This window comes from Phoenix dactylifera, chromosome 1, assembly GCF_009389715.1.
Source record: "Phoenix dactylifera cultivar Barhee BC4 chromosome 1, palm_55x_up_171113_PBpolish2nd_filt_p, whole genome shotgun sequence".
NCBI classification, from domain to species: domain Eukaryota; kingdom Viridiplantae; phylum Streptophyta; class Magnoliopsida; order Arecales; family Arecaceae; genus Phoenix; species Phoenix dactylifera.
Window position 1 is genome coordinate 35,784,019 of NC_052392.1, and position 27,861 is coordinate 35,811,879.

A 27,861-nucleotide genomic window follows, 5' to 3' on the forward strand; every position below is an offset into this window, starting at 1 on the left:
TCGCTAGGCATGGCTATGTTTTGGACCACTGTGGATTGCTGCCATAGCCACCACCGCCCTGGGTTGCCCTCCTCTAGCTAACGCCATTCGTATGGTCCTTTCTTCACTTCATTTTGAGAAAGAAAGAGAAAGCCCTTCTTGTTTCCTCTTTTAGGGAAGGGATTTAGGGAAATTGGTAATGAACCCCCAGTGACCAGTAGAGGGTATCGGACTGTCGATCATCCCTTTATGGTTTTAACTCTATACAGGAGCATCCATCTGGAAAAGAAAGTGTTGACCAGGGTATTGCACACCCCAGTTCTTAAATCTAGGTTTAGATTAAGTTGAGTTTGTCACTAGTAGAGTTAAAAATTTTCAGATATTAATTGCCTATATATATAAAAGCTATTTTGTTTATCAGTAATTTTACTTTATGTAGTATATGATAATTGTTCATTATATGCTTACCTATTAAGTATATGTAGTTCTTTATGAACTTATATTTCATATATTACTGATTCTGGTTTGCATAGACTTGACACATGCATCAATTTTTTTGCAAGAGAGGTATTAATTTTTGAATTATGTTTACTTAACAACATATAACCCAAATTGTATATCTACATGATTGGTTGTGGTGCTCTAGACTAGCCAATTGCTTTAAAGCCCCACCATAAGCCAGAAATGTGGTACTATGTATACTAATATGATACTCCTTGATGCTCACTATGGGCCAAAAATGTAGTGTTATTGATGCCCCACACGAGTTGGAAGCATAGTTGTGGTAGTTTAGATGTGAGAACCTAAATATTACATATCTGATATATGCTAATTTGAAATAATTATTTGATGTGATTTATTGCACTAAAAGATGTTTTGTTTGCTACGAACGTTTTATGATCATAATATTTTATAGCATGGAATTTATATAAGTGATAATCATTTGATAATCTCTCATCTATTATTATTATTATAAAAGACATGGGTGCATAGAAAAAATTCTTATTGGGCTGAGAAGCTCATATCCATTTGTTCTATTTTTTTTTCAGAGTCACAAGATGCGTAGTTTTAAATAGGTTTGGGCATGAAGTTCATAGTGATGGAGTCTTTTGTTAGCTAATTTTCTAATACCAAATGAATAATTGAATATTTATAATTGAACAAGTTTAATTGGTTGATTATAGTGGATTTATTTAGTTGGATTATTTGGCTATTAACTATTGATTTAAAATTTTAGAGTTATTAAAAAATTTATTTATTTTAGATTTTGCATTGATCTTTAGGATACCGCTCTAGAGTTCCTGCAGCTGTATCACGGGACTAGCTTAGGTGCTAGGTTCGAGGTGTGACAAAACTATCTATGGTTATGGGTTGTGAGACATGGAAACACTTGCATGTGAAATGCCCCGCTGTTGTACGTTGCTCTCAACCTCCAGTCTCCTGGAAGTCATTACTGCCTCTCGACTGAGCCTAGGCTGATTCTGCCACATTGTTCATGCATGCTCCATTTCTCTGTCGTTGCCTACATTAAAATGAAAGAGATGTTTTGATCTTATTTCAAAGAAAGAAAGTTACGGCCTAAGGAGAGGCTTTAATGTTCACATATTGACGATAGAGTTCCAACGGTTCTTATTTACAAAGAGAAAAATTAAAGAAAAAAAATTATATTGACAGTTACCACAATTTTGGATGCCTCCCATTATGTTGTGCGTATCCTTATCAAGGCTTTTCAGAAAAAAATCTATTATTTAGTTGCTATTTTATTGCAATAGCTATTGTATAACAGAAATAACAGTTAGTACATTATTATTGTTCATCTCAATAGAAAAGATTTTAGCCACCAAGGTGGTAGCACAGATAGAACGGGGCTTTCTTTCCATCGAGTGGTCCAGGTTTGAAATGTGCGGGCGTCGATTAAATTTGGAGACCGGATGCTCCACGCCTGGACGCTTTCGATGGGAGCGCTACGAGTCTGCTGGTACCAATCGAGGTAGCGTTGGGTGACGTACTCACACGTGAGTAAGGAACCTAGTGGGGGGAACCTACGGGTCGGGGAGAGTATGCGAAAACTTACAGCCTGTATCGAATATTCTCTGATGGAAGGGGGGTCAGTGGGGGCTTGAGGTTTCCTCTCCCCCCCTCCTATTTTTGACCAAAAAAAAACAAAAGATTTTAAACTCGGATGTGCATGTCAGCTCCTCTTTATTCTCTGTTTGAGCGAAAAAAAATATATATCCTTATTGTCTGTAATCATGGTAAATAATAACCATTTGACAGTAATATTTAATTATAAATAAATTTAGACTAGGTTGAATTGGGCAAATGAGGGTTATTATTTTATCTTTTTTAACATGCCAAAGATGCAGTTTAGATCCTCACATGTAATGCAGTGCTTTACAATTTGAACTCTGATGAGATACATGGGAAGACTCAGGGGCTTTACCCTTTACTATTCCAACTCTGATGAGATATGACCAAGGTTAAAATCCCTTGTTTCCATTATATCTCATCATAATTTGAATCATATAGCGGCAAATGATGTAATTATGTGGAGTGGGAACATAAATTTTCACTCCGAAGATTACCTAACCACACTGCAGCAGAAATAAAGTGCTTCTAGAGAGGATCCACGATTGGCTACAAGGGCTTTTGAGTATTTGCCAAACAGACTCTCAATCCCAAGTTTCACTTCTTTTGAGTTTGGAATGGGACAGCATCATTGGGTTACGACTGTATACTGTGCCAGAACCGAAGCCGGCATCAAGTGGCGACATTCTAGCCCGAGCCAAGCTTGCCCTAAGCTTGGAATTTATTTTGCCAGCGCAGCCGAAGTTTGGCCCAATAGCCCAAATCTGAGCTCACTAAGAATGAGGATAGGCTCCTTTGGATTCCCGGTTACTTTATCCAATCTACAATGTATATGGTTAATAGTTGGAAGAACTTAGTAGTGCAGAGGAAGACCTCTTTTTTAAGAGGGTAATTTTAGTTCCTAAAATTTCAGAAAAATCTGAATACTAGAAATCACCTTTCAAAAGGAATCTTGTGTACCAAATTCAACGGATACTCGAGCTGCCAAATGACTCTTTTATCTGAAAAATTTATATTGGACATATGATTTGAATTGCTTATACTATTCATAGCATTGATGTGCCTTATATATAAGTTGAGCCTCAAGATACAGTAGAATACAATAATAAAATCCTATGATTATAGAAAAGATACTAAGGATCATATATAGTATAATACAATAGCAAAATTCTATGATTTCATACAAATACTAATTTTGAATACGACAATTAGATACTAAATTTTTGGAGATTGATTTGAACTGATATTCCAAGATTGTGCACGTAATATGTGGCAACTGTGATATCATACTAAGATTGCGTATGTAATATGTAGCAGCTGTGATATCTAATATCATATATGCTATAATAAGCGAAATTGTGCATGATTATAAGCTGTAATAATATCATATGCACAATTTGCTTTCTTTTAATATACAAGATAGAGGTTAAAAAAATAAACCGACATAAAAAGAAAGAACGATAATTGCATTTTTGAACAATTGATCCTAATTTTTGCCAATGTATAACAAGATTTCTCGTGAGATGTTCTTAGGACATTCTTTTTTTTTTTTTTTTTTTTTGAAGTATGGGGAGACTGTGTGACAGAGCACCATGCAATCACCCAAATTTTATTGAAATAAAGCTCAAATATAGAAAGAGAGTTCCCAAAGAACATGCAAAGGGGAGAGCCACAAATAGGAAAGAAGATAACGTTGCTACATGAGTAAAGAGCAGGACATCTCTGTTAGAAGAAGATAAGGGCAGGAGGATCGCACTAGGAGTCCAATAAATCTGGAGAAGAAAGTAGTCCAAGCTTAAGTAGAATGCTTTGATCTTTTCCCAGACCTTGATAGAGCCGAGTAGTTCCTTGTGGCTGCAAAGGATCGACCAATTATTAAAGAGATGTAAACTTTGTAATAGCTGTAGCAGAAAAGAGAGGAGCTTTTATGAAGAAAAATCTTATATATTTCTCTCGTTCTAGTATGACTAACTAAAGGTAGCAATAAAGGATACAGATCTCTAGGAAAGTACTTTCCGCCATCTGGGATGGTCTTTGTTCTCGACTTAGGGCCCCTTTACTGGATTATGCTCTTATTGAAGATAACAGCAATCAACTGATCTGCAGCTCTTGGTTGTTGGAATCTTCTGTTTCTCCATTTGGTTCATAAATCCTTCAAAATATGGAAGAAGCAAAATGCTCGGATTTTTTTAAAGAAATCAAGTTCTCTTTATTATGTTTTACAGAAAATCTTATCAACCTTTTTTAGCTAGAAGCAACTATATTCAGAGAAACTGCTAGATCCTCATTTCAAACTTTGGAATAACCTCGCAACATTGGCGTTGCACATTGAGGGACATTGATTTATCTTATTTAGAAAAATATTGACTCATATTAGAATACTGAGCTTATATAGTTGCACATTGAAGATAAAGAGATCCTTCAAATCACTTATAAGATTGTTCAGTTTGTTGAATAATTTAACAAGTCTAGTTATATGCCACTATCTTTTGTAAAATAATTTTATGACTTTTTTGTATTTTTCTTTCGTGCAAATCTTTTGTAAATAGTTTCTATAACTTTTTTCTTTTCTAACCGCATAGCTTTGCCTCCCTCTTTATCAAAAAAAAATTATCTAGAGTAGAGCTAAGCTGAAAATTAGCCAACAAGGATAGTAAATTATCCAATTCAGCCTAGCTTGAGGAGTGAGGGGAGAAGAGCATCTACAGTTCCAGCATTGAGATCTTGAGTTGAAGAATGAAGCAAGTTTCTCTCATTCAGAATGATAGGCCTGAAATAAATTTGGAAAGAATTCGTTCCAAGGAGAGTCCATGATCTAGCGGCCATTCTAAAATAGAGTATCCATAGCATTTCCAGCAATATATTTAGATCTATTCCAAAAAGAGGGCAAGCAACAGATAATATCTCGCCGTAAGTCGGAGTACCTTCTTTTATGTTTCCAGCAACGAGAGAGCCCAACTTTTTCAAAGTAAATTAAAGATAATAGCCTTCTCCAAAAGTCTGGTTCTTTTCTTGAGGAACCACTAACCATATTTGGAAACCAGTGCATGGTTGAAATCTCTGAGATTTTCGATAATGAGACCCCCTTCTTCTCTAGCCATGCAAACTTTGTCGCAGTGGATCTTGCAAAAGATCCCTTCAGCATTATCAGAGCTCTTCCAAAGGATGGATCTTCTCGAGAGAGAATTTTTTTGATAGCCCATGCTGGAAGTCTGAAAAGGGACATATAACAATGGGCAGAGCGGGGAGGATGGCATTTATAAGGGTCACCTAGCCCCCATTCTAAATCGAGATTTCAACTCCCTTTTGGCTACCAGGGGAAGCCAATCAAATTTGGAGAGTCGATTAGGCTTTAGAGAGAGGCCAAAATAAGATATAGGAAGGGAGGGCCTAAGAAGGCTATCGACGTCTTTTGAAAGTTGATGGACAGACCTGAAACTAATCCAAAACGGTAGAGAGCTATCTTGAGGACAAAAAATATTCTTCTTTTGCTTTAGAAGGTATAGCAAAGATAAGTATGTCATCAACAAATTGAAGTATCTTGATCCCACCAATGGTCCAAATTAAGGACTCCAAGCCCTTCAAAAAGATTGAAGTGAGCTTCTCTATTTAACAGTCTGCTGAGAGGACCAATTGTGAGTATGAAAGGGTATGGGGAGAGGGGGTTGCCCTGTCTAAGGCTGCATTTACAAGAGAGGATCATAAAATTTTCCAACAAAAACTTTCTCAATGGTAAGCCATTCAACAAACCATCTTCCCATATTATTTCATTGCCATTACCCCACCTGAACTTAAGGCAGTTTAGACGTAGAGGTCGGCCAAAGGTCACAATATGCCTTCGAGGTGGCAAAGTGGTGGTCGCTATAGTCGAATGGTGATGGCTCCAATATTGGCCGCTTTCCGGTGGGGCACTTTTTGATGCCTAAGTCAAACAGACTCTCAAGAGCAGCGAAAGTCTTGTGAGAGCGGTAGAGCGACAACATAAGAGCGTATGAGAGCTTGAGAGCACTTACTAAAGGATCTTCCGAGAATAGTTTATATAGGTGAGGGTCGGGCTCGTTGCCGAGAAATTTGAGCATGCGAATAGACCACTTAGAGTTGCCCGTTACATGTGATAAAGGTCATGCGCGGGCATTTGGCCTGCACATCATGCTCCATGCATCTCGCTAGCAATGCTAGATCCATGATTCCTATGCCCGTGGCTACGGTGAGGATCTTCTCAAAACCCTTGAAAAGGAGCTCATTCGGGACTTCAAGAAAGCCATGCTATTGTGAGTGCTGGACTTTCGAAGAGGGATGTCGTGTTGGCCAATGAAGCATTGAAGTAGTCTTTTGGAAAATGCTCGTTGATTAAGATCACCAGGGTGAAGACTCTTGTCGCCGCTAGCACAAGCGTTAGAAGGAGTTCGAGGCTATTATAGCCTTCCACCTGGGCATCGCCACCCCTAAAAAGCGCAGCATCAAGTTCAACGAAATGAACCTCTCCTTCTCACCCTTCGATTAGGAGGAATCCAATGACACATTCAGCATCATCAGCACTCTCCATGGGGAGGCGGCACTCCTCTTAGGTTGAGGCCTCCACGCTGACATCAACTATCAGAACCAGAAGAAGCACCACGTTGTCGTTAGCCTCTCCTATCTAGTGATCCGACGCCGCTATCTACCTCTCTACGTGTAGAGATCCTATGCCGCTATCCGCCTCTCTCCGCCAAGTGGTTTCGCGCTGCTAGCTACGCTTGAACTTCGGTCTCTAAGCCCTTGTGAGGAAGAAGGCGAGCAGAACGGACTCACCAAAATCCTAGTATTTTTAACAAGAATGATATTTGGATCAGAGGTAAGAGATGAAGATGGCGCTAGAGTGATCGATGTAGGAATGGCCAAGGTTGATGGCTATGTCGTAGGTCGAGGCATGAAAAAAAGTGTTCCTAAAAATCCTGATATTTTTTTGAAATATAACTCTTCAAAAAGTAAGTCCAAATTAGATATATATGTAGGCCATAGCTGTATGAGAAATGTAAATATAGATAAAATGAATCTATTCACGTGTAAGGAGTGGCAATATCTACACTGCTAAAAGAAGAAAGTATTAGAAGGGAAATACCTTCTCTTTCTCAAAAATCTAGAAAAAAGAATTTCTTTTCATTAATAAAATTTTGAAATCAAAATTATTAAATATATTTTATTAATAATATATTTTTATTTAATTTTTTAAATTATTTTTTATTATATAAATTTATATTTAAATTTTTATTATCTTCTCGGCGTATCTTGCCGTCTTACGTTGAATCCAAAGGTCCCAAGATCCTTTAATCTTAGCCGCCACGGTCCCATCAAGAAAGCGTTCTTATGTTTCTAGCTCGTCCTCGGCTTGATCTTCGAAGCAGCTTCCGCGAATTCTCGGCAAAAGGATAGCGCACAAGAAGAGATCGACGGATTCCTACCCATCCCTACAAAAAACACATGGCCCATAGATCGATCCGATTCCTCCCGAATGGAGCTTCTTTTTTAAGAGCCAAACCAAGTGAAGAGTTTCAGCTTTCCGGATGCATGAAAATATTTCCCTCTTTGCCGGCTTTCACATAAATAACACATGATCAAGTACTAAGTAGTAGTCATCAAACTCTTGCTTGGAGGAGGAAAATTGTGCCATGCGGTACTACTTTTGTGTGGCTCCCTCTTTTTTAACTCTGGAATATGGAATGAGGTGGGACCCTCTTGCAGTCCTTCTGTGGCACCTAGGGCAACATTATCCTTGTAAACTCGACAACCAAGCATCTCGGTACGCAGCTGGATATCATATCATTGGCTTTGACATCATGTTTCTCTATTTCTGGTCCACTGGATACCATATTGTTACGATCGCATGCCCAAGATAATGGTAAACAAAAACACAGGTCGAGTACACCGATTACTCTGTATACTAGACTTACACATAATACAAGAATAAAGAAAATACCGAAGGAGAGGAGTTCATATAAGTGGATTATAGGATAAGAGAGACATCAAGTTGGGGAGTAGAGGAGACAATAAAAATATCATCAATACTTGTTGTAAGTGATAAGACAGAACTTGCCATGTCCAAGATTCAATGGACCGCTTCGGTAGGAGCCAAGATCAATCGCTAGCCTCATACAACTCGTGGTCCTATTTGCAAAGATCTACTTGATCACGTCCTTTGAATAAGATTTTAACAAGAAGCTCAACCTTCCAAGTCCAAACAAGATTTTACATCAAGCTCCACCATCCAAGTCCAAATGGAGCATGAATCATGCAATGCACCGACGGACCGCACCATAGAATACCGTGCAGCTTTTAATGGCCAACAACTGAGATAAGAGAGCCATCAAACAAGATGGTCTATATTATGTCAAATACAATGCGCATTATTTGATGGCTGTCCATTTTTTCAGCAGTGGTCCATCGTTTGATGCACAGCACCCTCCACGTAAGCTGCACCATAGGTTCCGCTTGTTAAAAGGACAAAGTCTCGGCAGCAGTTTCCAACTGGAGCATCGAATGGGACTTTGCATTATTTTCAACGAGATTTTATTCCTCCATGAACTGTTGCCTAACACGCAACGTATGCTCAAATACCAAGGCGATAAGAAGTCACGAAGCAACGAGAGCGAACCATCTAGTGAGTCTTCGAAAACACATGGAAAATGCCTGCTTGGTTATAGAGGACATGCACAGAAAAGACACAATCCATTTACGTCAATAAACCTAAACCTTGACCTCGAAATAAATAAATCAATAGATAAATAAATTCAACACTCCTTGGTAACAATTTAAGAAGCCACCCAACCCAACCCACCCATGCACAATACTGTCCCAAGGTGCCATTCTTTGTTGCAGGACTATGGTTTCTAGCGACAACTCAATTGCCTCTTCCAATGGTTCTCTCCTCTTTGACGAGCGCCGATGGGTGACCCAAATTTGTAGCACCCTTGAAGAGGAGGTCGAAGAGGGTGTCCAAATCCCCGTCTCGGTCTTCAGCGTCCCCAAGACATTGCTCTCCATCAAGCCGGAAGCCTACATCCCCGAGCTCTTCGCACTCGGACCATACCACCACTGGCACCCCCAGCTCTACGAGATGGAGCGCTATAAACTTGCCACCGCCAAGAGGACACAGAAGCAGCTCCAAAGCATCAAACTCCGACAACTTGTCGAGTACTTCATTAAAAAAGAGCACACGATTAGATCCCACTACCATAGGTCTCCTCTACTCTTCTATTAGCCTCTTAGCTAGGGTGACGAGTTGTTTATTTCAATGCCTAATCATTTATATTTGAGCATGTTAGCTATTTACAAAATTGTTAGAAAAATATTTATTTTTCTATCCATAGATTCCAAAACAAATTTTATAATTCGCATACATGGCATGATCCCAAAAATTCTTTCATCTTCAGAACTAGTGCTCCAAATAGTGGAAAATAATATCTACAACCGGCTAAGTTTTCTAGTATACCCGACATGTAGGACCAAAGAATGTATTTCTAGACCTATACCGTCATATCAGGAGATACACTGTCGTCATAGAATTCAAGAACCACATTAAGACCCTGTTTGAGGATAATAAATTGAGATTCATACATCCCAAGAGACATGGTTTTTCCACCTCTTACACAAGGACACTAATTCGACACTGTTCCCTGTAATGTATTAGCACTAACTTGTATACTAGATTCAAATCCCACACCCGAGCACATAGCCTTATCATTTTCCAAAACAATAAAGACATGTATTCTTATTTTCTAGAAAGAATTAATATAAAACCAAAAAAAAAACCATTTTAAAATTCATTTTCGAAACCATAAATCTAATAATCTTCCACTTGGTTTCAAAATAAAGATATATACACATACTATTCAAAACAAAAGCTTTGATAACGGGTATTATCTCAAACACTCTAGTATATACTGATATAGTTAACTTGGGCCAACACAATATATATACTTTTAGATTAGACACTAGGGATCAAATTGGTACATGTTAAAACAAAATGGTCCACCGTTCATATATATCACATCCTTCATCCCCGTCTTTGAAGAAAGCTATCGTATCCACGCTACTTCGTAGTAGTGGCCTCGCTTGGTGAAAGTGGATACTAAATTGTTTCTTCCTTAGCCACCATTCCAACTTGAGTATTAGCCACTAAGGAAATATTCCCCAAACATTCCATAGGCCTGAACAATTTAAATCCAACCCTCACCCCCTATCACACTCTTTTATATACACCTACAAGTGTATACCTAATAAAGAAGTTGGACCTCAAGGCGTACCTATGAGCACTGACAAATATCCATTCCATTAATAACTAGTTATACAACAATAAATAGTAATAACACATATCACCATATATGCATTTCATGGAATTATTATTGATGTTCAGAAAAATCATTATACTTCAATCTCATAATACATCAATAACAGATTAAGTCCATATTCATATATGATAATTAAAAACATAGACATTAAGACATTTAGCGAATGGATCTACCAAGTTATCTTTAGATGACACTTTCTAAACAACAACTTCTTGCTTTTTTATTATAGCTCTAACATAGTGATATTTCTCTTCAATATATTTTGCTTTCGGGTGACACTTACGATCCTTGGTAATAGTAATTCTAGAAGCGTTCTAGTAGAGAATCACTATAGGCCGCGCCACATATATATGGAATTACCTTAAGATTTTTTAGAAGCTTCCTGAGATACACAGCCTCCTTCATTTGTAAATTAATAGCTACAAATTCAGCCTCCATTGTGGATTGTGCTATAAAGTCTTAATGTTTTTTGTTTTTCCAGGAAATTACACCACCACTGAACATGCAAACAAATCCATACGTAGATTTTCTAGTATCTGCCCAACTTTGAAAGTCAAAATTAGAGTAGCCAATGCAACCAATTGCAACTCATCAACCTGACATGTCAAGGCATATGACTTGGTCCACCTCAAATAAGACAGAACCTATTTGACTCCCTCCTAGTGACTGTTCTTAGGATTTGATTAGAATCTGCTAAGAACACCCACAACATACGTAAGATCGGCCTTGTACACATTGAGGCATACATAAAGTTTCCTACAACTGAAGCATATGGAAACTTAGATTTATCAAGATTATCCTTAGGTGAACTAGGACAATCTTTCTTAATTTGTTTAACATCAATCAAACTTAAATCAGGGCAAGGGTGATTTAACATACCTCCTTGAGACACTAAGTTTTCTTTGTGCTTTGTCCTTGATGATTTTGATGCTGAGGATATATGAATCTTTACCGAGATCTTTCATAGCAAACGTCTGGAATAGCCAGCTTTTAATCTCCATTAGAAGGTTCACATCATTACCTGATAGAAGAATATCATCAAAATATAAAGCAAGAATAACAATCTTGATCCCTCTATTTTACATATTTTATTTTCATTTCTAGCTTCAATGAAATCTATAGGCCGCTCCATGTAAATATCATCAGTAAGATCCCTGTATAAAAAATCTTTCCCTATCAATCTAGCCTTAAATGTTTCAACTTTCCCCTCGGCATTCCTCTTTCTTGTAAATATCCACTTATATTTCACTAGGTTAACTGATTCACGTGCATCTACAATTTTTCACACTTTATTCTCGTGTATTGAATTGATTTCTTCTTCCATTGCTAATTTCTACTTTTCGGCAATTACGTTTGTAATAGATTCTTTATAAGACTTTGAATTTGAGATGTCCTCATCTAATCCTATCTGCTCAAAAATATCACCTACAAATATATAGAACTCAGAAAGGGGAAAAATTGAACTTTGTTTCCTTTCTCTAGTTCCCTTTCATATAGGCGCAAGGTGTTCCTTTATGTTATGAGAAGTGACTTGAGCTTGGTCAATAGGGTTCGAAGAAATTTCAAATGGAAGAAAGTCACTGACTTCTTCAAGATATAACTTTTCACCAAGACATTCACCATGATCAAATCTATTCTCAATGAATTTCACATGCCTACTTTTAGTAATGGTCTTATCCACTTGATCAAATAATCTATATCCCTTTGAAAAATCAGGATAACAAATAAACAAGCATCTCTTTGTTATGGACCTAAGTTTATTTCTGCTAGGATCGAGAATGAGAATATGAGAAACACAACCCCAAATTCTCATATAATTTAACTTAGGTTTCCTTCCACACCAAAGTTCATAGGGAGTCTTTTCAACAGACTTCGAAGGTGCTCTATTTAGGACATGAGCTGTAATGAAAAGTGTTTCACCCCAAAAAGAAGTAGGTAAATTTGCAAAGGCTAACATTGACCTCACCATATCGAGCAAAGTCCTATTCTTAGCAACTGCATTCAATTTTAGCTGAAGTATAGAAATTTTCTATATACTTACAGGATTTCGTAAGGGATTAATAATGGTGGAGGCTTTAGTCTTCTTGTCTAGATTCATTCTATGATACTAATTTATCTACCATAGCAACCATATCATTAACATATTTTCTCAGATCAGCCTCTTCTTCACGTTTAGCTCTCTAGAGCCATTTCTATAAGTTATTCAAATGAGCATTAGACTTATATTGATATTTTGCCTCCAATTTGTCCAATATCTCCTTGGTAGTCTTAGTATAACAATAAGTAATACAGAGGGCTTTGCTCAGTCCATTAAGGACATAAGACTTAAAAACATCATTGGCTAATTTCTAGTTCTTGTACTTGCTTAGATCTTCCCCATATTTGGCTATCTCTGCTTGATTAGTTACTAATTGAGATTTGCTAGGAAGCTGATCAACATATATAGTATCCTTATACCTATAACACCCTAAAAGCATATCAATCCTTTATTTCCAATCCATATTATTAGTATACCATCTGATACATCAAATTTTAGGATATCAGCAAATGCAGATCCACCACTTGGTACAGACAAAGAAATTCATGTTAACCATAAACATACACAATTACATTTACATACTTTTGTGGCATCCACAACATTCATTTACCCATTGGGGATTCCCGAATATCACTGGAACATCATAAGAACATGATATATTAATTTACACTTATTCATCCTATTTTTATTATACAATCTGCATTACCTGTTAGGGATTTTGCAAATCATATAATTAACAAATAAAATTTTTAATCGGAAAATTGATAGGTTACAAGATACACAAAATGCATTACTTGTCATGGATTTTGCAATTAGTATTATTAACATATCCACAAGCTAAAATCCACATAAAGTAAATAAGATTATGTTACATCAAGAGGAGAATAATTAGGAGTGAAAAGCTAAAATACCACATAACAAAATATCTCAAAGAAGGCTAATTACAGGGGGCAAATGTATCATGCTGAAGCATAGCTTTGCCATGGTAGTAATGCTAGTGTTAGGTACTGATCCTTGATATGCATATGGGGTGTTGGCTAATCATAAACACTAACAACAATGCATATATATATATGTATATATGTATGTATGTATGTATATATGTATGTATGTATGTATTTATATATATGTATGTATGTATGTATGTATGTATGTATATGCACACATATATATTTCCATCTTATGAAAAACTTGTTCATAGATATTTTGTTAAACAGTATTCATTTTACAAAAGTGGTGAAGAAATCTTATATCACACGCTTGTCCAACATGGAATTCTATGAAAATTAAATTGATAGTAGAGGCTCATGGAATTCAACTATATATAATACAAAGGGACACACTCTTCATGGAATTTATACAGAGGTATTTATAAACCTAAACTATAATACAAAGAGACACACTCTTCATGGAATTCAAGAACCATATTAAGATCCTATTCAAAGATAATAAATTGAGGTTCATGATTCCCAAGAGACAAAATCTCATAAGACATGGTCTTTCCATCTATACTAACTAGCCACAATTTCTTTTAATGTATTTATACTAACTTGTATACCAGATTCAAACCCCATACCCGAACACATGACCTATTCATTTTCGAAAACAATAAAAACATGGCTTTTCATTTTCAGAAAACTGTAATATAAAATCCAAAAAAACTATTTTAAAATTTATTTTGAAACTATAATCCAATGGATCAAAGCTGCGGTACCCTAGAAAAATCACTCAGAAAAGTCACTCAGGTTCCTTGCACCAATCACTTGCTTCATTTAATGGCACATTTTCATGATGCCAGTTCGAAGGGAACAATGACCACAGAAGACCCCAGCTGAATGACTTTTGAGTTACTAAAGCATTTTCCTTTGTATTTTATTATTTTTGGGTCCTTAGTGTTCTAATCAAGCCTTTGTTCTTATGATGCTGTTTAGGCACCTTGATTTCAATGGTGAGACTTTGGCATGGATGATGACCATCGATGCGTCCTTCTTGCTTGAGTTCCTTCGCAACTATTCCAATGCAAAGGGAAGGGTCTTTAGAAAGGTCCCAACAATGTCCCATATGGTTGATGCTGCAAGGATGAAGTTGGCTTATAATTGTATCCTTAGGGACATCATGATGCTCGAGAACCAGATACCGCTCTTTCTAGTACGAAAGATCCTACAATTTCAATGCCCTTCGTATCAAATTGCTGATAAAGAGCTCTCGAACATGTTGATAGGGTTTGTGAAGGAGGTTTCTCCATTTAAAATGATGGAGAACTTTTCAAGCATCGACGTTAGAAGGCATGCCCACTTGTTACAACTACTTTATCTCATGATTGTTCCCAATGCCAAGGAAGCAAGCGAAACCATCGATGAAACCGAAGTCCATATCGGCATCCCTGAGTTGAATGACACGAAGCCCACGGGTAATCCTAGCTATGTGAAGAAATTCTTTAATTCGGTTTGGAGTCAGACGTCGGGCCTACAAATCTTGGGAGTCCTTGCTACGAGGCCAATCAAATTCTTAGTGAAGATTCCATGGAAGATCATCTCCAAGTTCCCAGGGGTCTCGATCTTGGCTGCTCGCGTTGCAAAGCTCTTCTTCTTCCAAGGTGATGAGAAATCAGAAGACGAAGACTCTAGTAACGAACCACCTTTGGTCGAAGAGATAATGATCCCTTCAGTGACTGAGCTCAGCAATGCTGGGGTGAAGTTCTCAGCAACTAAGGGGGACTTGACGACAATATCGTTCAACTCGAGAACTGCCACATTTCATCTCCCTACCGTTAGTTTGGACGTCAACACTGAGGTCCTACTGAGGAACTTAGTAGCCTATGAGACAACAGTTGAGTCGGGGCCGATGGTCTTCACTCGGTACACGGAGTTGATGAATGGGATTATCGACACTGAGGAGGACGTGAAGCTCTTGAGGCAGAGAGGGATCATCTTGAACCGGATGAAGAACGATGAGGAGGTGGCAAAGCTCTGGAATGGGATGAGCAAATCGGTGAGGCTGACGAAAGTAGGCTTCATAGACAAAGTGTTGGAGGATGTGAACAAGTTTCATAGCAGTAGGTGGAGTGTTAAGGCCCGGAAGATCATGAAGACCTATGTGTTTGGGTCGTGGCAGATCCTTACATTCCTGGCTGCTATGTTGCTCCTGCTGTTGACGTGCGTGCAGGCCTTCTGCTCGGTCTATCGCTGTGGATCTCGCTGGGACAATGTCACAAACTTAGGGTGAAGTGTTTTTTATGCTACTTAGTTTTAGAATTTATGTGGATTTCAGAAGTGTGCAAGTTATGGGATTTAGGTGGTCAGGTTGGTACCGTCATGACATCATGATATGAGAGGTCCTAGGCTGCAAGCGTTAATGATGCAAGAGTAAACTCAGTAAAAAAATCCATTACAAATACAAGAGTCAAATTCAAAATAAATTTAGAATTTTAAATTTTAATTTTAAATAGCAATATGGCCAAACTAACAAACACATTAGTCAATCATGCGTCCGTATTGTGCATGCGCATATCACTACATGATCCAACATGAAACAGTACTTGCACGTGCACGACATGACAGACCAAGCCATGCTGTGTCAAGCAAGCATGTATGTTTATGTGTTGTCATTAGTCTAAAAACCTACAAGGCCCTACTAGGCTTTGGATTTATGCAAGTCTACTTTTATTTAATAATCAAATGCAGAATTATTCATAATATAAATGTTAAAAATTTAAACCTTTTCTAAAATCAAAACAAAACATGTTCTAATCTGTCATAAAAAATATTTATATTTTGAAAATATCAAAATTATAATAAAAAATTCTAGAAAACTTATAGTGTGCAATATGTAAAGCATCTAACAGAGTTGAATCTCATTTAGTGTTTGTTATATCTATGTGAAGAAGCCATAATATATTAGATCATGAACTAGGTCTTTTTCTAAAATGTTAAAATATTTAAAATAACTATTAGGGACCAAGAATTAGGAATTGCGATATTTGTGCACCAAAAATAGCGGTTCCAATCAAGAGGAAGATTTTGTTATACCATGGACATTGGGATAGGATGGAGAATTAGTTTCTGCAAAAAAATATTAATTTTTTTAAAAAAAGGTTGGCTGGTGGTTTGGACCTCTCTATTCAGGGCAACCTTGGATTTTTCAAATACAACTCTTCGGATCTATCGCTACTACGGAGTGTTTGACTACCCTTGTAAGTGCAACTTTGCTCGGCTTCCTTCATGCTTCGCTCACCAAGAATTTTTATTTGGGTAATTGACTTTCCCATCCCTCTAAAGACTCCACTGTAACAAAAAGTCCTTGTTAATTAAATCTAAAACAACCGGTCCAGAAACTTTCCAAACTGTAATTCCCGGTCCCTGAGCCCCTTTTATTTTGAAATAAGATACCGAAAATGCCCCTTCCCTCATGATCTCCCATCCTTCCGAAGAAGAAGAATTTCAGAGACTTTCCAAACTGTAATCTCCCAGCCGCGGCTGCTGCCGACCGCGGCCTGCCCCCTCCCGCGGCCGCCGCCGGCCCGGCTCGCCTCCTCCCGAGCCCCCTCCCGCGGCCGCGCCGCCGGGAATGCCTCCGCCCCTGCCCCCATGGTGGGAAGGTGCCGAAGAAGAGGAAGAAGGGCGCCGTCCCGCGTCCTGCGGCTGTCGCCGGCCACGGCCCGCCCTCCTCCAGCGTCCGCCGTGGCCCAGCCCCTTTCCGGCGCCGCCGGCCTCGCGGGAAGAGAAGAAAGAAGAAGAAGGAAAGAAGAGAAGAAAAAAAAGAAAAAGAAAAGAAAAAGTTTGAACTGGGGTCGACTCCTGCTCTGCTGGGGTCGACTCGTGAGAATCTTGGGTCGACTCGCTCACTTCTACAACAATTTTCTAAGAACACTTAACTGTGTGTACAGTCCTGTTAACTGTGTTCGCAGACAACTTAACTGTGTGCCGCCAGCTCGCGGAAGGAGAAAAAAGAAGAAAGAAGAAGAAGAAGGGAAGAAGAGAAGAAGAAAAAAGAAAAAAAAGAAGAAAAAAAAGAAAAAAATAAAAATAAAGTTAAATAAGCTTGGAACAATTAAATAAGTTTGGAACACACTTAATCTAACATGACACACGGTTAAATAAGCTTGGAACATATTTAAATCATCCCGGAACACACTTATTCTACCCCAGAACACAGTTATTTCGACTGTGCACACAGTTAAGTGTTATTAGAAAATTATTGTAGACTTATGCTGAGCTGGGGTCGACCCCTAAAGAGCTGGGGTCGACCCCTGAGAGCTGGGGTCGACCCCTGAAGAGCTGGAGTCGACCCCTAAAATCAGGCAGAAAAACAGCTCTCTGGAAAACCTGAGAGAGTCGACTCCAGGTGAGCAGGGGTCGACCCCAGGTCTGTGAACACAGTTAAGTTGTGTGTGAACACAGTTAACTTGTCTAGGAACACAGTTAACTTGTCTAGGAACACAGTTGTTTAGGAACACAGTTAAGTTGTTTGGGAACACAGTTAACTTGTCTGGGAACACAGTTAAGTTGTCTAGGAACACAGTTAATTTGTCTAGGAACACAATTAACTTGTCTAGGAACACAGTTGTTTAGGAACACAGTTAAATTGTTTGGGAACACAGTTAACTTGTCTAGGAACACAGTTAACTTGTCTAGGAACACAGTTGTCTAGGAACACAGTTAAGTTGTCTGTGAACACAGTTAAGTTGTTTAGGAACACAGTTATCTAAGAATACAGTTAAGTTGTTTGGGAACACAGTTAACTTGTCTAGGAACACAGTTAATTTGTCTAGGAACACAGTTGTCTAGGAACACAGTTAAGTTGTTTGGGAACACAGTTAACTTGTCTGGGAACACAGTTAAGTTGTCTAGGAATACAGTTAACTTGTCTAGAAACACAGTTGTTTAGGAACACAGTTAAATTGTTGGGGAACACAGTTAACTTGTCTAGGAACACAGTTAAATTATTTGGGAACACAGTTAACTTGTCTAGGAACACAGTTAAGTTGTCTAGGAACACAGTTGTCTAGGAACACAGTTAAGTTGTCTGTGAACACAGTTAAGTTGTTTAGGAACACAGTTATCTAAGAATACAGTTAAGTTGTTTGGAAACACAGTTAACTTGTCTAGGAACACAGTTAATTTGTCTAGGAATACAGTTGTCTAGGAACACAGTTAAGTTGTTTGGGAACACAGTTAACTTGTCTGGAAACACAGTTAAATTGTTTAGGAACACAGTTAATTTGTCTAGGAACACAGTTAACTTGTCTAGGAACACAGTTGTTTAGAAACACAGTTAAATTGTTTGGGAACACAGTTAACTTGTCTAGGAACACAGTTAAGTTGTCTAGGAACACAGTTGTCTAGGAACACAGTTAAGTTGTCTGTGAACACAGTTAAGTTGTTTAGGAACACAGTTATCTAAGAATACAATTAAGTTGTTTGGGAACACAGTTAACTTGTCTAGGAACACAGTTAATTTGTCTAGGAACACAGTTGTCTAGGAACACAGTTAAGTTGTTTGGGAACACAGTTAACTTGTCTGGGAACACAGTTAAGTTGTCTAGGAACACAGTTAATTTGTCTAGGAACACAGTTAACTTGTCTAGGAACACAGTTGTTTAGGAACACAGTTAAATTGTTTGGGAACACAGTTAACTTGTCTAGGAACACAGTTGTTTAGGAACACAGTTAAATTGTTTGGGAACACAGTTAACTTGTCTAGGAACACAGTTGTCTAGGAACACAGTTAAGTTGTCTGTGAACACAGTTAAGTTGTTTAGGAACACAGTTATCTAAGAATACAGTTAAGTTGTTTGGGAACACAGTTAACTTGTCTAGGAACACAGTTAACTTGTCTAGGAACACAGTTGTCTAGGAACACAGTTAAGTTGTTTGGGAACACAGTTAACTTGTCTGGGAACACAGTTAAGTTGTCTAGGAACACAGTTAATTTGTCTAGGAACACAGTTAACTTGTCTAGGAACACAGTTGTTTAGGAACACAGTTAAATTGTTTGGGAACACAGTTAACTTGTCGGGGAACACAGTTGTTTAGGAACACAGTTAAATTGTTTGGGAACACAGTTAACTTGTCTAGGAACACAGTTAACTTGTCTAGGAACACAGTTGTCTAGGAACACAGTTAAGTTGTCTGTGAACACAGTTAAGTTGTTTAGGAACACAGTTATCTAAGAATACACTTAAGTTGTTTGGGAACACAGTTAACTTGTCTAGGAACACAGTTAATTTGTCTAGGAACACAGTTGTCTAGGAACACAGTTAAGTTGTTTGGGAACACAGTTAACTTGTCTAGGAACACAGTTAAGTTGTCTAGGAACACAGTTAATTTGTCTAGGAACACAATTAACTTGTCTAGGAACACAGTTGTTTAGGAACACAGTTAAATTGTTTGGGAACACAGTTAACTTGTCTAGGAACACAGTTAACTTGTCTAGGAACACATTTGTCTAGGAACACAGTTAAGTTGTCTGTGAACACAGTTAAGTTGTTTAGGAACACAGTTATCTGAGAATACAGTTAAGTTGTTTGGGAACACAGTTAACTTGTCTAGGAACACAGTTAACTTGTCTAGGAACATAGTTGTTTAGGAACACAGTTAAATTGTTTGGGAACACAGTTAACTTGTCTAGGAACACAGTTAACTTGTCTAGGAACACAGTTGTCTAGGAACACAGTTAAGTTGTCTGTGAACACAGTTAAGTTGTTTAGGAACACAGTTATCTAAGAATACAGTTAAGTTGTTTGGGAACATAGTTAACTTGTCTAGGAACACAGTTAATTTGTCTAGGAACACAGTTGTCTAGGAACACAGTTAAGTTGTCTGTGAACACAATTAAGTTGTTTAGGAACACAGTTATCTAAGAATACAGTTAAGTTGTTTGGGAACACAGTTAACTTGTCTAGGAACACAGTTAATTTGTCTAGGAACACAGTTGTCTAGGAACACAGTTAAGTTGTTTGGGAACACAGTTAACTTGTCTGGGATCACAGTTAAGTTGTCTAGGAACACAGTTAACTTGTCTGGGAACACAGTTAAGTTGTCTAGGAACACAGTTAACTTGTCTAGGAACACAGTTGTTTAGGAACACAATTAAATTGTTTGGGAACACAGTTAACTTGTCTAGGAACACAGTTAACTTGTTTAGGAACACAGTTGTCTAGGAACACAGTTAAGTTGTCTGTGAACACAGTTAAGTTGTTTAGGAACACAGTTATCTAAGAATACAGTTAAGTTGTTTGGGAACACAGTTAACTTGTCTAGGAACACAGTTAATTTGTCTAGGAACACAGTTGTCTAGGAACACAGTTAAGTTGTTTGGGAACACAGTTAACTTGTCTGGGAACACAGTTAACTTGTCTAGGAACACAGTTCAGTTGTTTGGGAACACAGTTAACTTGTCTAGGAACACAGTTGTCTAGGTACATAGTTAAGTTATCTAGGAACACAGTTAACTTGTTTGTGAACACAGTTAACTTGTCTATGAAAGCCTGAGAGTCGACTCCTGGTGAGCAGGAGTCGACTCGTGCTGTTAAGGGGTCGACTCCAGGTCTGTGAACACAGTTAAGTTGTCTGTGAACACAGTTAACTTGTCTAGGAACACAGTTAACTTTATTTTTATTTTTATTTTATTTTCTTTTCTTCTTTTTCTTTCATTTTCTTTTTTTTCTTTTCTTTTTCTTTTTTTTTTCTTCTCTTCTTCCCTTCTCCTTCTTTCTTCTTCCTTCTCCTCTCGCGAGGCCGGCAGCTACGGAAGGGGGTCGGACGGTGGCGGCCGCAGGATGGGGCCACCGGGGGGGGGGGGCAGCGGCTCCTCTTCTTTGGCACCTCCCCACCGTGGGGGCGGAGATATTTCCGGCGGCGCGGAAGGGGGCAGCGGGTGCGGGAGGGGGCGGGCTGTGGCCGGCGGCAGGCGCGGGAGGGGGTGGGCCGTGGCCGGCGGCTGCCTTTTTCTTCTCCTTCTTCGGTGGGAATGGGAGAGGCGGGGGCATTTTTGTCCCATGAAGCAATATTAAAATATATATGGACCGGTTGTTTAACAACAACCGGTCAACAGGGATTTAATGTTAAAGTTCGGTCAATAAATGGACCGCTGAGCAAGTTCCCCTATTTAAGGGTAATTGACTTTCCCATCCTTTTTCTTCTCCTTCTTCGGTGGGAATGGGAGAGGCGGGGGCATTTTTGTCCCATGAAGAAATATTAAAATATATATGGACCGGTTGTTAAACAACCGGTCAACAGGGATTTAATGTTAAAGTTCGGTCAATAAATGGACCGCTGAGCAAGTTCCCCTTTTTATTTCTTTGTCACATGATATACTGCCTTACAAATTACTTTGCCCTTCCCACGCGATGCACATTGTAAAATTAAGAAAAAAAAACCGGACCCAACCTTGATATAAAAAATAAAACAGTAATTAAAAATTAAAAAATAAAAAAGCGCCATACCAATACGTCATGTGGGGATTGGTGTTTGGCGCTACAACCCCACCATCTATCCTTTTTGCCGAGTGGCATGAAACTTCCATGCAGGGTCATGGTTGAACCACATAGCATGACCTCAAAAATATGACTGTAGAGGCTCGTTTATGGTCTATTCCACAAGCGAAATGTCATAGATGTGGTCATCATTGAGCTTAAAGTGGCAACCTAGCTAACTCATTCAAAAAATATCCATGGACTTGTTTCAATACATACAGTGTGAATAACATGGTTAGACCCTTTACATCAAGAAAAAAAATATGCGTAGACCTTGACCAAATTAAAATATCTATAGTTGTTGGACAAATCAACAAAAACAAGCAAGCTGCCTTCTATATTATTTAGTGTTGACTGAACAAGACGCCACTAAACCATGTTCCTGAATCCCCTACAATTGGTGTCGGAATTTCCTATACACGTTTTTTTATTGTTCAAGAGCCCCAGCTGCCATCTAATTCAGTAAAAGAACTTACTTAGATATCACACAACCCATGCATAGCTCAAGTTGTAGACTTATACACTACCCAAGTAAATGAGCAATCTCCCTCCACATGCTTGGTTATCGAGGAAACAAGCATCATTTGTTTCCAAGATGCATAAGAAGGCTCTACACAAGAAAATAGTTTTCTCGACATATGAATTTTAAGGCAAAATATCGCATATACATGTTATTCTTCATTTTCTTCAATTTAATCAGCAAATAATCTTTAGAAATTGTGAAAACAACATTTTTGAAGTATAATTCTTTCAATTTAAAAGGAATAAAAATAAATATTTCCAATATGAAAGAGATGCAGCTTATAGGTGGTCAGCCTAGAACTATATAAAGATTTTTCCCTAGACCAAGAAGCCAAACTATACTATTCACGTGTAACACGCACCAAGAATAAATATACTCTTAACTGCTCCGCTGGATGGCGAAGCAGGAAATTAAGAATTAACTTTAGAAAAAGAAAAGTTATCTTTTCCACCTTGTGATAAGCCATATTGCACCTAACTTGATGGGGGGGGGGGGAAGCAACTCCACCTTCTTTGTTTTTTCTTAACCATGCTTATCCTATTTGGCCAGATCACATATTGACATGGAGCAGCGGACAGGCTTCTAATCAAATGAGGACCTGACGTACGTATACTCTTACTGCATAATAGTAGAACCTAGAGAAATGTCCCTTCCCACTAATAGCTGCTAAACAAACACCCCATCATGTCATCCGATGACAAGAAGGCCCTCCCTCTTGGATCACCTTCTTGCTATCCCCCATGATAACAACCTTAAAACCACATGGAAAACATTGAGGCAAAAGGTTGATCAGTCACACCATCTTTTTATTCATCAAAGTAGTAAGCCACAAAGAAAGTAAAGATATCTTCCTTTGTTAGTTCATATTGAAGCTGTATAAAAAGCTCTCTTTCCGTCCATAAAATGACACAGTTGGAGCAAACAGAAACTGTAACCAGAAGAAAGCTTTGCACAGAGAAGAATATGGCCTCTAACCAATCCTCATTGCCCTCCACCAACAATTCCCACTTCGATGAGCTCCGGTGGCTGGTCCACGTCCGACATGCCTTCGCACAGATGCTCGAAGAGGAAGACACGAGCGTTCCTGTCGCAATTTTCGATGTCCCCAAGTCCCTCCTCTCAACCAACCCTGAAGCTTACGTTCCCCAGCTCTTTGCCCTTGGCCCCTACCACAAGGGTCGGCCCGAGCTCTATGATATGGAGCGCTACAAGATTGCCTCTGCACAAAGAACAGCAAAAGCTTTAAGAGACCTTAGATTCGAGCTCATCGTCGATTGCTTCATTGAACTCGAACACAAGATCCGCGCCCCCTATCACAGGTATAAAAGTTCAAGCCCATCATACATAGTTGGCTTGCTTAAGCTTTGCTCCATTAAACCCTTATGATTCTGTTGCTGGCTAGAAGTAGAACATCTTGGTTATACTAATGAATGCTGACATTTGACAGGTACCTTGATTACAATGGAGAGACTTTAGCATGGATGATGGCCATTGACGTGTGCTTCTTGCTCGAATTCCTTCAAAACCATCATGGTGATAAAGAAGTTAAGGCTGTAGGAAACGGGTTCTCTAAAGTGAATTGGGTAAACAATGCCATAGTTAGGGACATCATGATGCTAGAGAATCAGGTACCTCTTTTTCTTCTAGGAAAGATTTTAGAGTTCCAGTGCTCATCGACACAAGTTGCTGATGAAGTGCTATCAGAAATATTGGAGAGTTTCATGAAAGAAGTTTCACCCTTCAAGATGGTAGGTAATATAGTCGATATCACGCAACATGTGCACCTGCTGCAACTCCTCTACCACATGGTCGTTCCTAAATGTAAAGGCCAAATAGAATCAATAGAAGTAGTCATTCGAGATGATGAAAGCAAACGAAATGATCAGAAATTTGAGAATTACGGCAAAGTGAAACGAGTTTTTGTTACACTTTGGAATAACGTATCAGGTCTAAATTGTGTGCCGATCCGCTATGTTAAACAAGTCCTGACCTCAAGGCCCATAAAGCTCTTTGTGCAACTCCCATGGAAGGTCCTCAGTAAGTTGCCTGTGCTTTCAGTCTTCACTAACTTCGTCGAGCAGTTCTTCTCCTCTCAAACAAATGCGGACTCCAAAAGTGAAGAATTGAACTCAACTACCAATATTAACAAACCACCATTGATCGAGGAGATAATAATTCCTTCAGTAACCGAGCTTGTTGATGCCGGTGTAAAGTTTGCTCGGACTCATGAGGGCATAAATGGGGTTAGCTTTGACATGAAATCCGGTATATTTTATCTCCCCACTGTGACTTTGGACATTAATACAGAAGTTGTACTGAGGAACTTGGTAGCATATGAAGCTTCAGGTATATTTGGGCCACTAGTTTTTACAAGATACACCGAATTGATGAATGGAATCATAGACACCGAGGAAGACGTGAAGCTTCTGCGGCAAAGTGGGATCATCTCAAACCGTATGAAGAGCGACAAAGAGGTATCTGATATATGGAATGGCATGAGTAAATCGGTTAGGCTAACGAGGGTGCCAAAGCTAGATAGAGTTATCGAAGATGTGAATAAGTACTACAACAAGAATTGGAGAATCAAAACAAGCAAGCTTATGAAGAAATATGTCTTTAATTCATGGAAGTTCCTCACACTTCTAGCAGCCATTCTGCTCTTGTTAATGACTGCGTTTCAGGCCTTCTGTTCAGTCTTATGCCTGCAGTCGTTGGTTTGGTAACCTGAAGTTTGAAGACAACTAGTTGTTCTGTTATTTAGCTTTGAATATCTAATGTTGTTATCCAACTCTTCTTGAATTCTTATTGTAAGTTTTGCAACAACAGTTGCTGGTCTGAATAAATTGATCACTACTTTGTCCATTGATTAATTGTCAAAATTGAAAATTATTCAGGGTTTCTCCTTCTTGCAAACTAGGTTATCAATATATAGCCTAAATAAAAAAGTCTCAAGTTTAACTTGTATTTTTAGAGTGCAAGGAAACAAGAGAACTAGCTTGGTTGGCACACCTCCCCTTAGAACATGAGGTGGGGGGAGGTCCTATGTTTGGAAGGTAGCATCTACAAAATATATATTTAAAAAAAAAAAAAGAGTACAGAGAGATCCATTCATATGCGTTTGAGATATGATAGGCGGCCAAATTAATTTTTTGCATTCTTGGCTTCTCATGTTTTATGCGTAACCCTTCTGTGCCATGCAATGATTAAAGAATATTCTTCTTTAATAACGGAAGTGCGTACAAATTTATAAAGAACACGGACAAATTTCAAGTCAAGCATGCTTTTAAATACTTAAATGTATTAACTATATCAGGCATCAACAACTGCTTGTATCTCTCTAAAGCCTGATACTCGTAAGCTTCATATTACAAGATCCAGAACCAAATATATACCTGATACAGTAGACCAGTATAGTACATCATATTTGATGACGACCCTCGTTTACATTCAAATCCAATTATAAAATAATTATTTTTCTCATAAAGAATCATCAAATGGTCGTACAAAATAACCTATATGTACTATAAATTAATCCATGCACATATCGTACTACTATACAGTTAAAGAGGGTCCAACAATGCCAGCGAATACAGGTCCTACTTCCAGCAGCAAAACCATCCTATTAGTTGTTGCTTGCGACAACAACTTTAATAAGAATTTTGACCTTGTGGGAGTGAGCAGTTTGGCAGACCCACACCAGTTGCTTGCAACAAGCTCAGTACAAAAAACGAAGGAATATACTTAACTAACTTTAGAACCTTCAATAAAAATAGGAACTCATTAATATATAAAAGCGTGGGTCCTTCCTCCCTGTTCTTCAGTCCACTTTTTTTTTTCCATAGTTTTTGGTGATGCTACTCTAGAGTAAAAAATAAAAATGTATTGTCTTTGTAACGGCTCGAACCTTACTCGAAAAGACTAACCAGTAAATATTATTTAGATTTCTTAACTCTATATAAATATCTAAAATCTTACCAACACATAATAGATACAGAATTATATACATGCCCTAATTTAAACCACAGCATCCTCGCTAAACACAAAAGAATTATATATATATATATATATAAACATTTCTTTTCTTTATTAAACTATTTTAAAATGTCCAATCAACTATGCAATGTTTGAGCTTTTATATGCCTAATCCAATCATAACAGGTATCATCATACAGTTTAATCATAGAACTAACATTATCAATTAATTACCCATATTTGAATGGATTTCATTTACTATTAAATTTGAATCCATCATAATTTGTATCATTTAATGATAATGAAATTTTAAATTGATTTTAATGAATTAATATAAAGTGGAAATATTACTTACCTCGTTGATGTCAACGACTCAACAGTCTAAGCACCTCTCTGGGGCTCCTCGGGACCTAGTAATCCAAGATCACATTCATATATCAAATCAGTGGCATAGTAATATTTTAAAATTAATTTCAAAAAATTCTCAAAAATTCCAAAATTCTTTCTAAAGTTTTCAAAATCCTAAAATCTTCATTCCTACACTAGTTATCATCATAACAAGGATTTAGCCCAGTAACCTTTCTCTGTATCCGGTCAAAGAGTGGGAGGTGAGAGTTGGCGCAATATAGACCCGTCTAGCTTAGAGAGAGTGTGAGAAGGAGGGAAAATGCCCTTTGTTTCATCAAAAAAAGAAAAAAAAAAAAAAGGGAAATGGCCTTTTTACCGTCTAACACATTTGTTACCCGGATGGAAGAGACAGAGAAGAGGGAGAGGGGGAGAGAAAGTCTTCCCTTCTCTTGTAATTTTTTTTCTTCTTTCTTTTCTCTCCTCCGTCTCTTTTCTTTCTTTCTTTGTTATTTTTTTCATCCTACCCTCTATGGAAAGACAGAGAGTGAGAGTTCGGGCGAGAGGAAAAGAAGAAGAAGAGGAGGAAGAAGAGAAGAAGGAAAGAAAGAAGAGAGGAAGAGAGTTCGAGTGAGAAAGGAAGAGAAGAAGAAGAAAAGGAAAAAGAGGAGGAGAGGAAGAAGAGAGAAAGAGAGGGAAGGAGAGGGCGTGGGAAAGAGAGGGCGCGTGGGAGAGAGCGAGAGAGTGTTCGGATGGGAGTAAGGAAGAGGGGAGGAAGAAGAAGAAGAAGAAGAAGGAGAAGAAGAAGAAGAAGGGAAGAAGGAGAGGAAGAAGAAGAAAAGAAGAGAGGGAGGGCGTGTGAATGACCGAGAGTGAGAGGGAGATGGTGAAGGTGAAGACGGCGGACGGCGGCTGCTCGGGAGGAGGAGGCGGACGGCAGACATTCCCTGTTCCTTCCCTTCCTTTATTCTTTGTTTGTTTTGTTTTTTCTTTTTTTTTCCGCTGAAGAGAAGGGCGCGTGGGCCGCGGTGCCCCTCTCCCACTCCCCATGCAAGGCACCCCTTATGGCGGGCCTTGCCGGGACTGGGCCAATGTGGCCTGGGCCTGGGTCTCA

General features: G+C 38.4%; 2 protein-coding genes across 2 annotated transcripts; both read left to right on the forward strand.

The window, feature by feature from the left end:
- Positions 1–8,855: 8,855 nt before the first annotated feature.
- LOC103721372 (putative UPF0481 protein At3g02645) lies at positions 8,856–15,657 on the forward strand. Its single transcript, XM_039132089.1, has 2 exons — positions 8,856–9,282; positions 14,364–15,657. The coding sequence occupies exons 1-2, from the start codon at positions 8,927–8,929 to the stop codon at positions 15,655–15,657; spliced, it is 1,650 nt and encodes a 549-aa protein (XP_038988017.1). The 5' UTR covers positions 8,856–8,926.
- A 7,676-nt stretch (positions 15,658–23,333) lies between these two features.
- LOC120112547 (putative UPF0481 protein At3g02645) lies at positions 23,334–25,153 on the forward strand. The gene is made up of 2 exons (XM_039132127.1): positions 23,334–23,749; positions 23,878–25,153. The coding sequence occupies exons 1-2, from the start codon at positions 23,334–23,336 to the stop codon at positions 25,151–25,153; spliced, it is 1,692 nt and encodes a 563-aa protein (XP_038988055.1).
- The last annotated feature ends 2,708 nt before the right edge of the window (positions 25,154–27,861 follow it).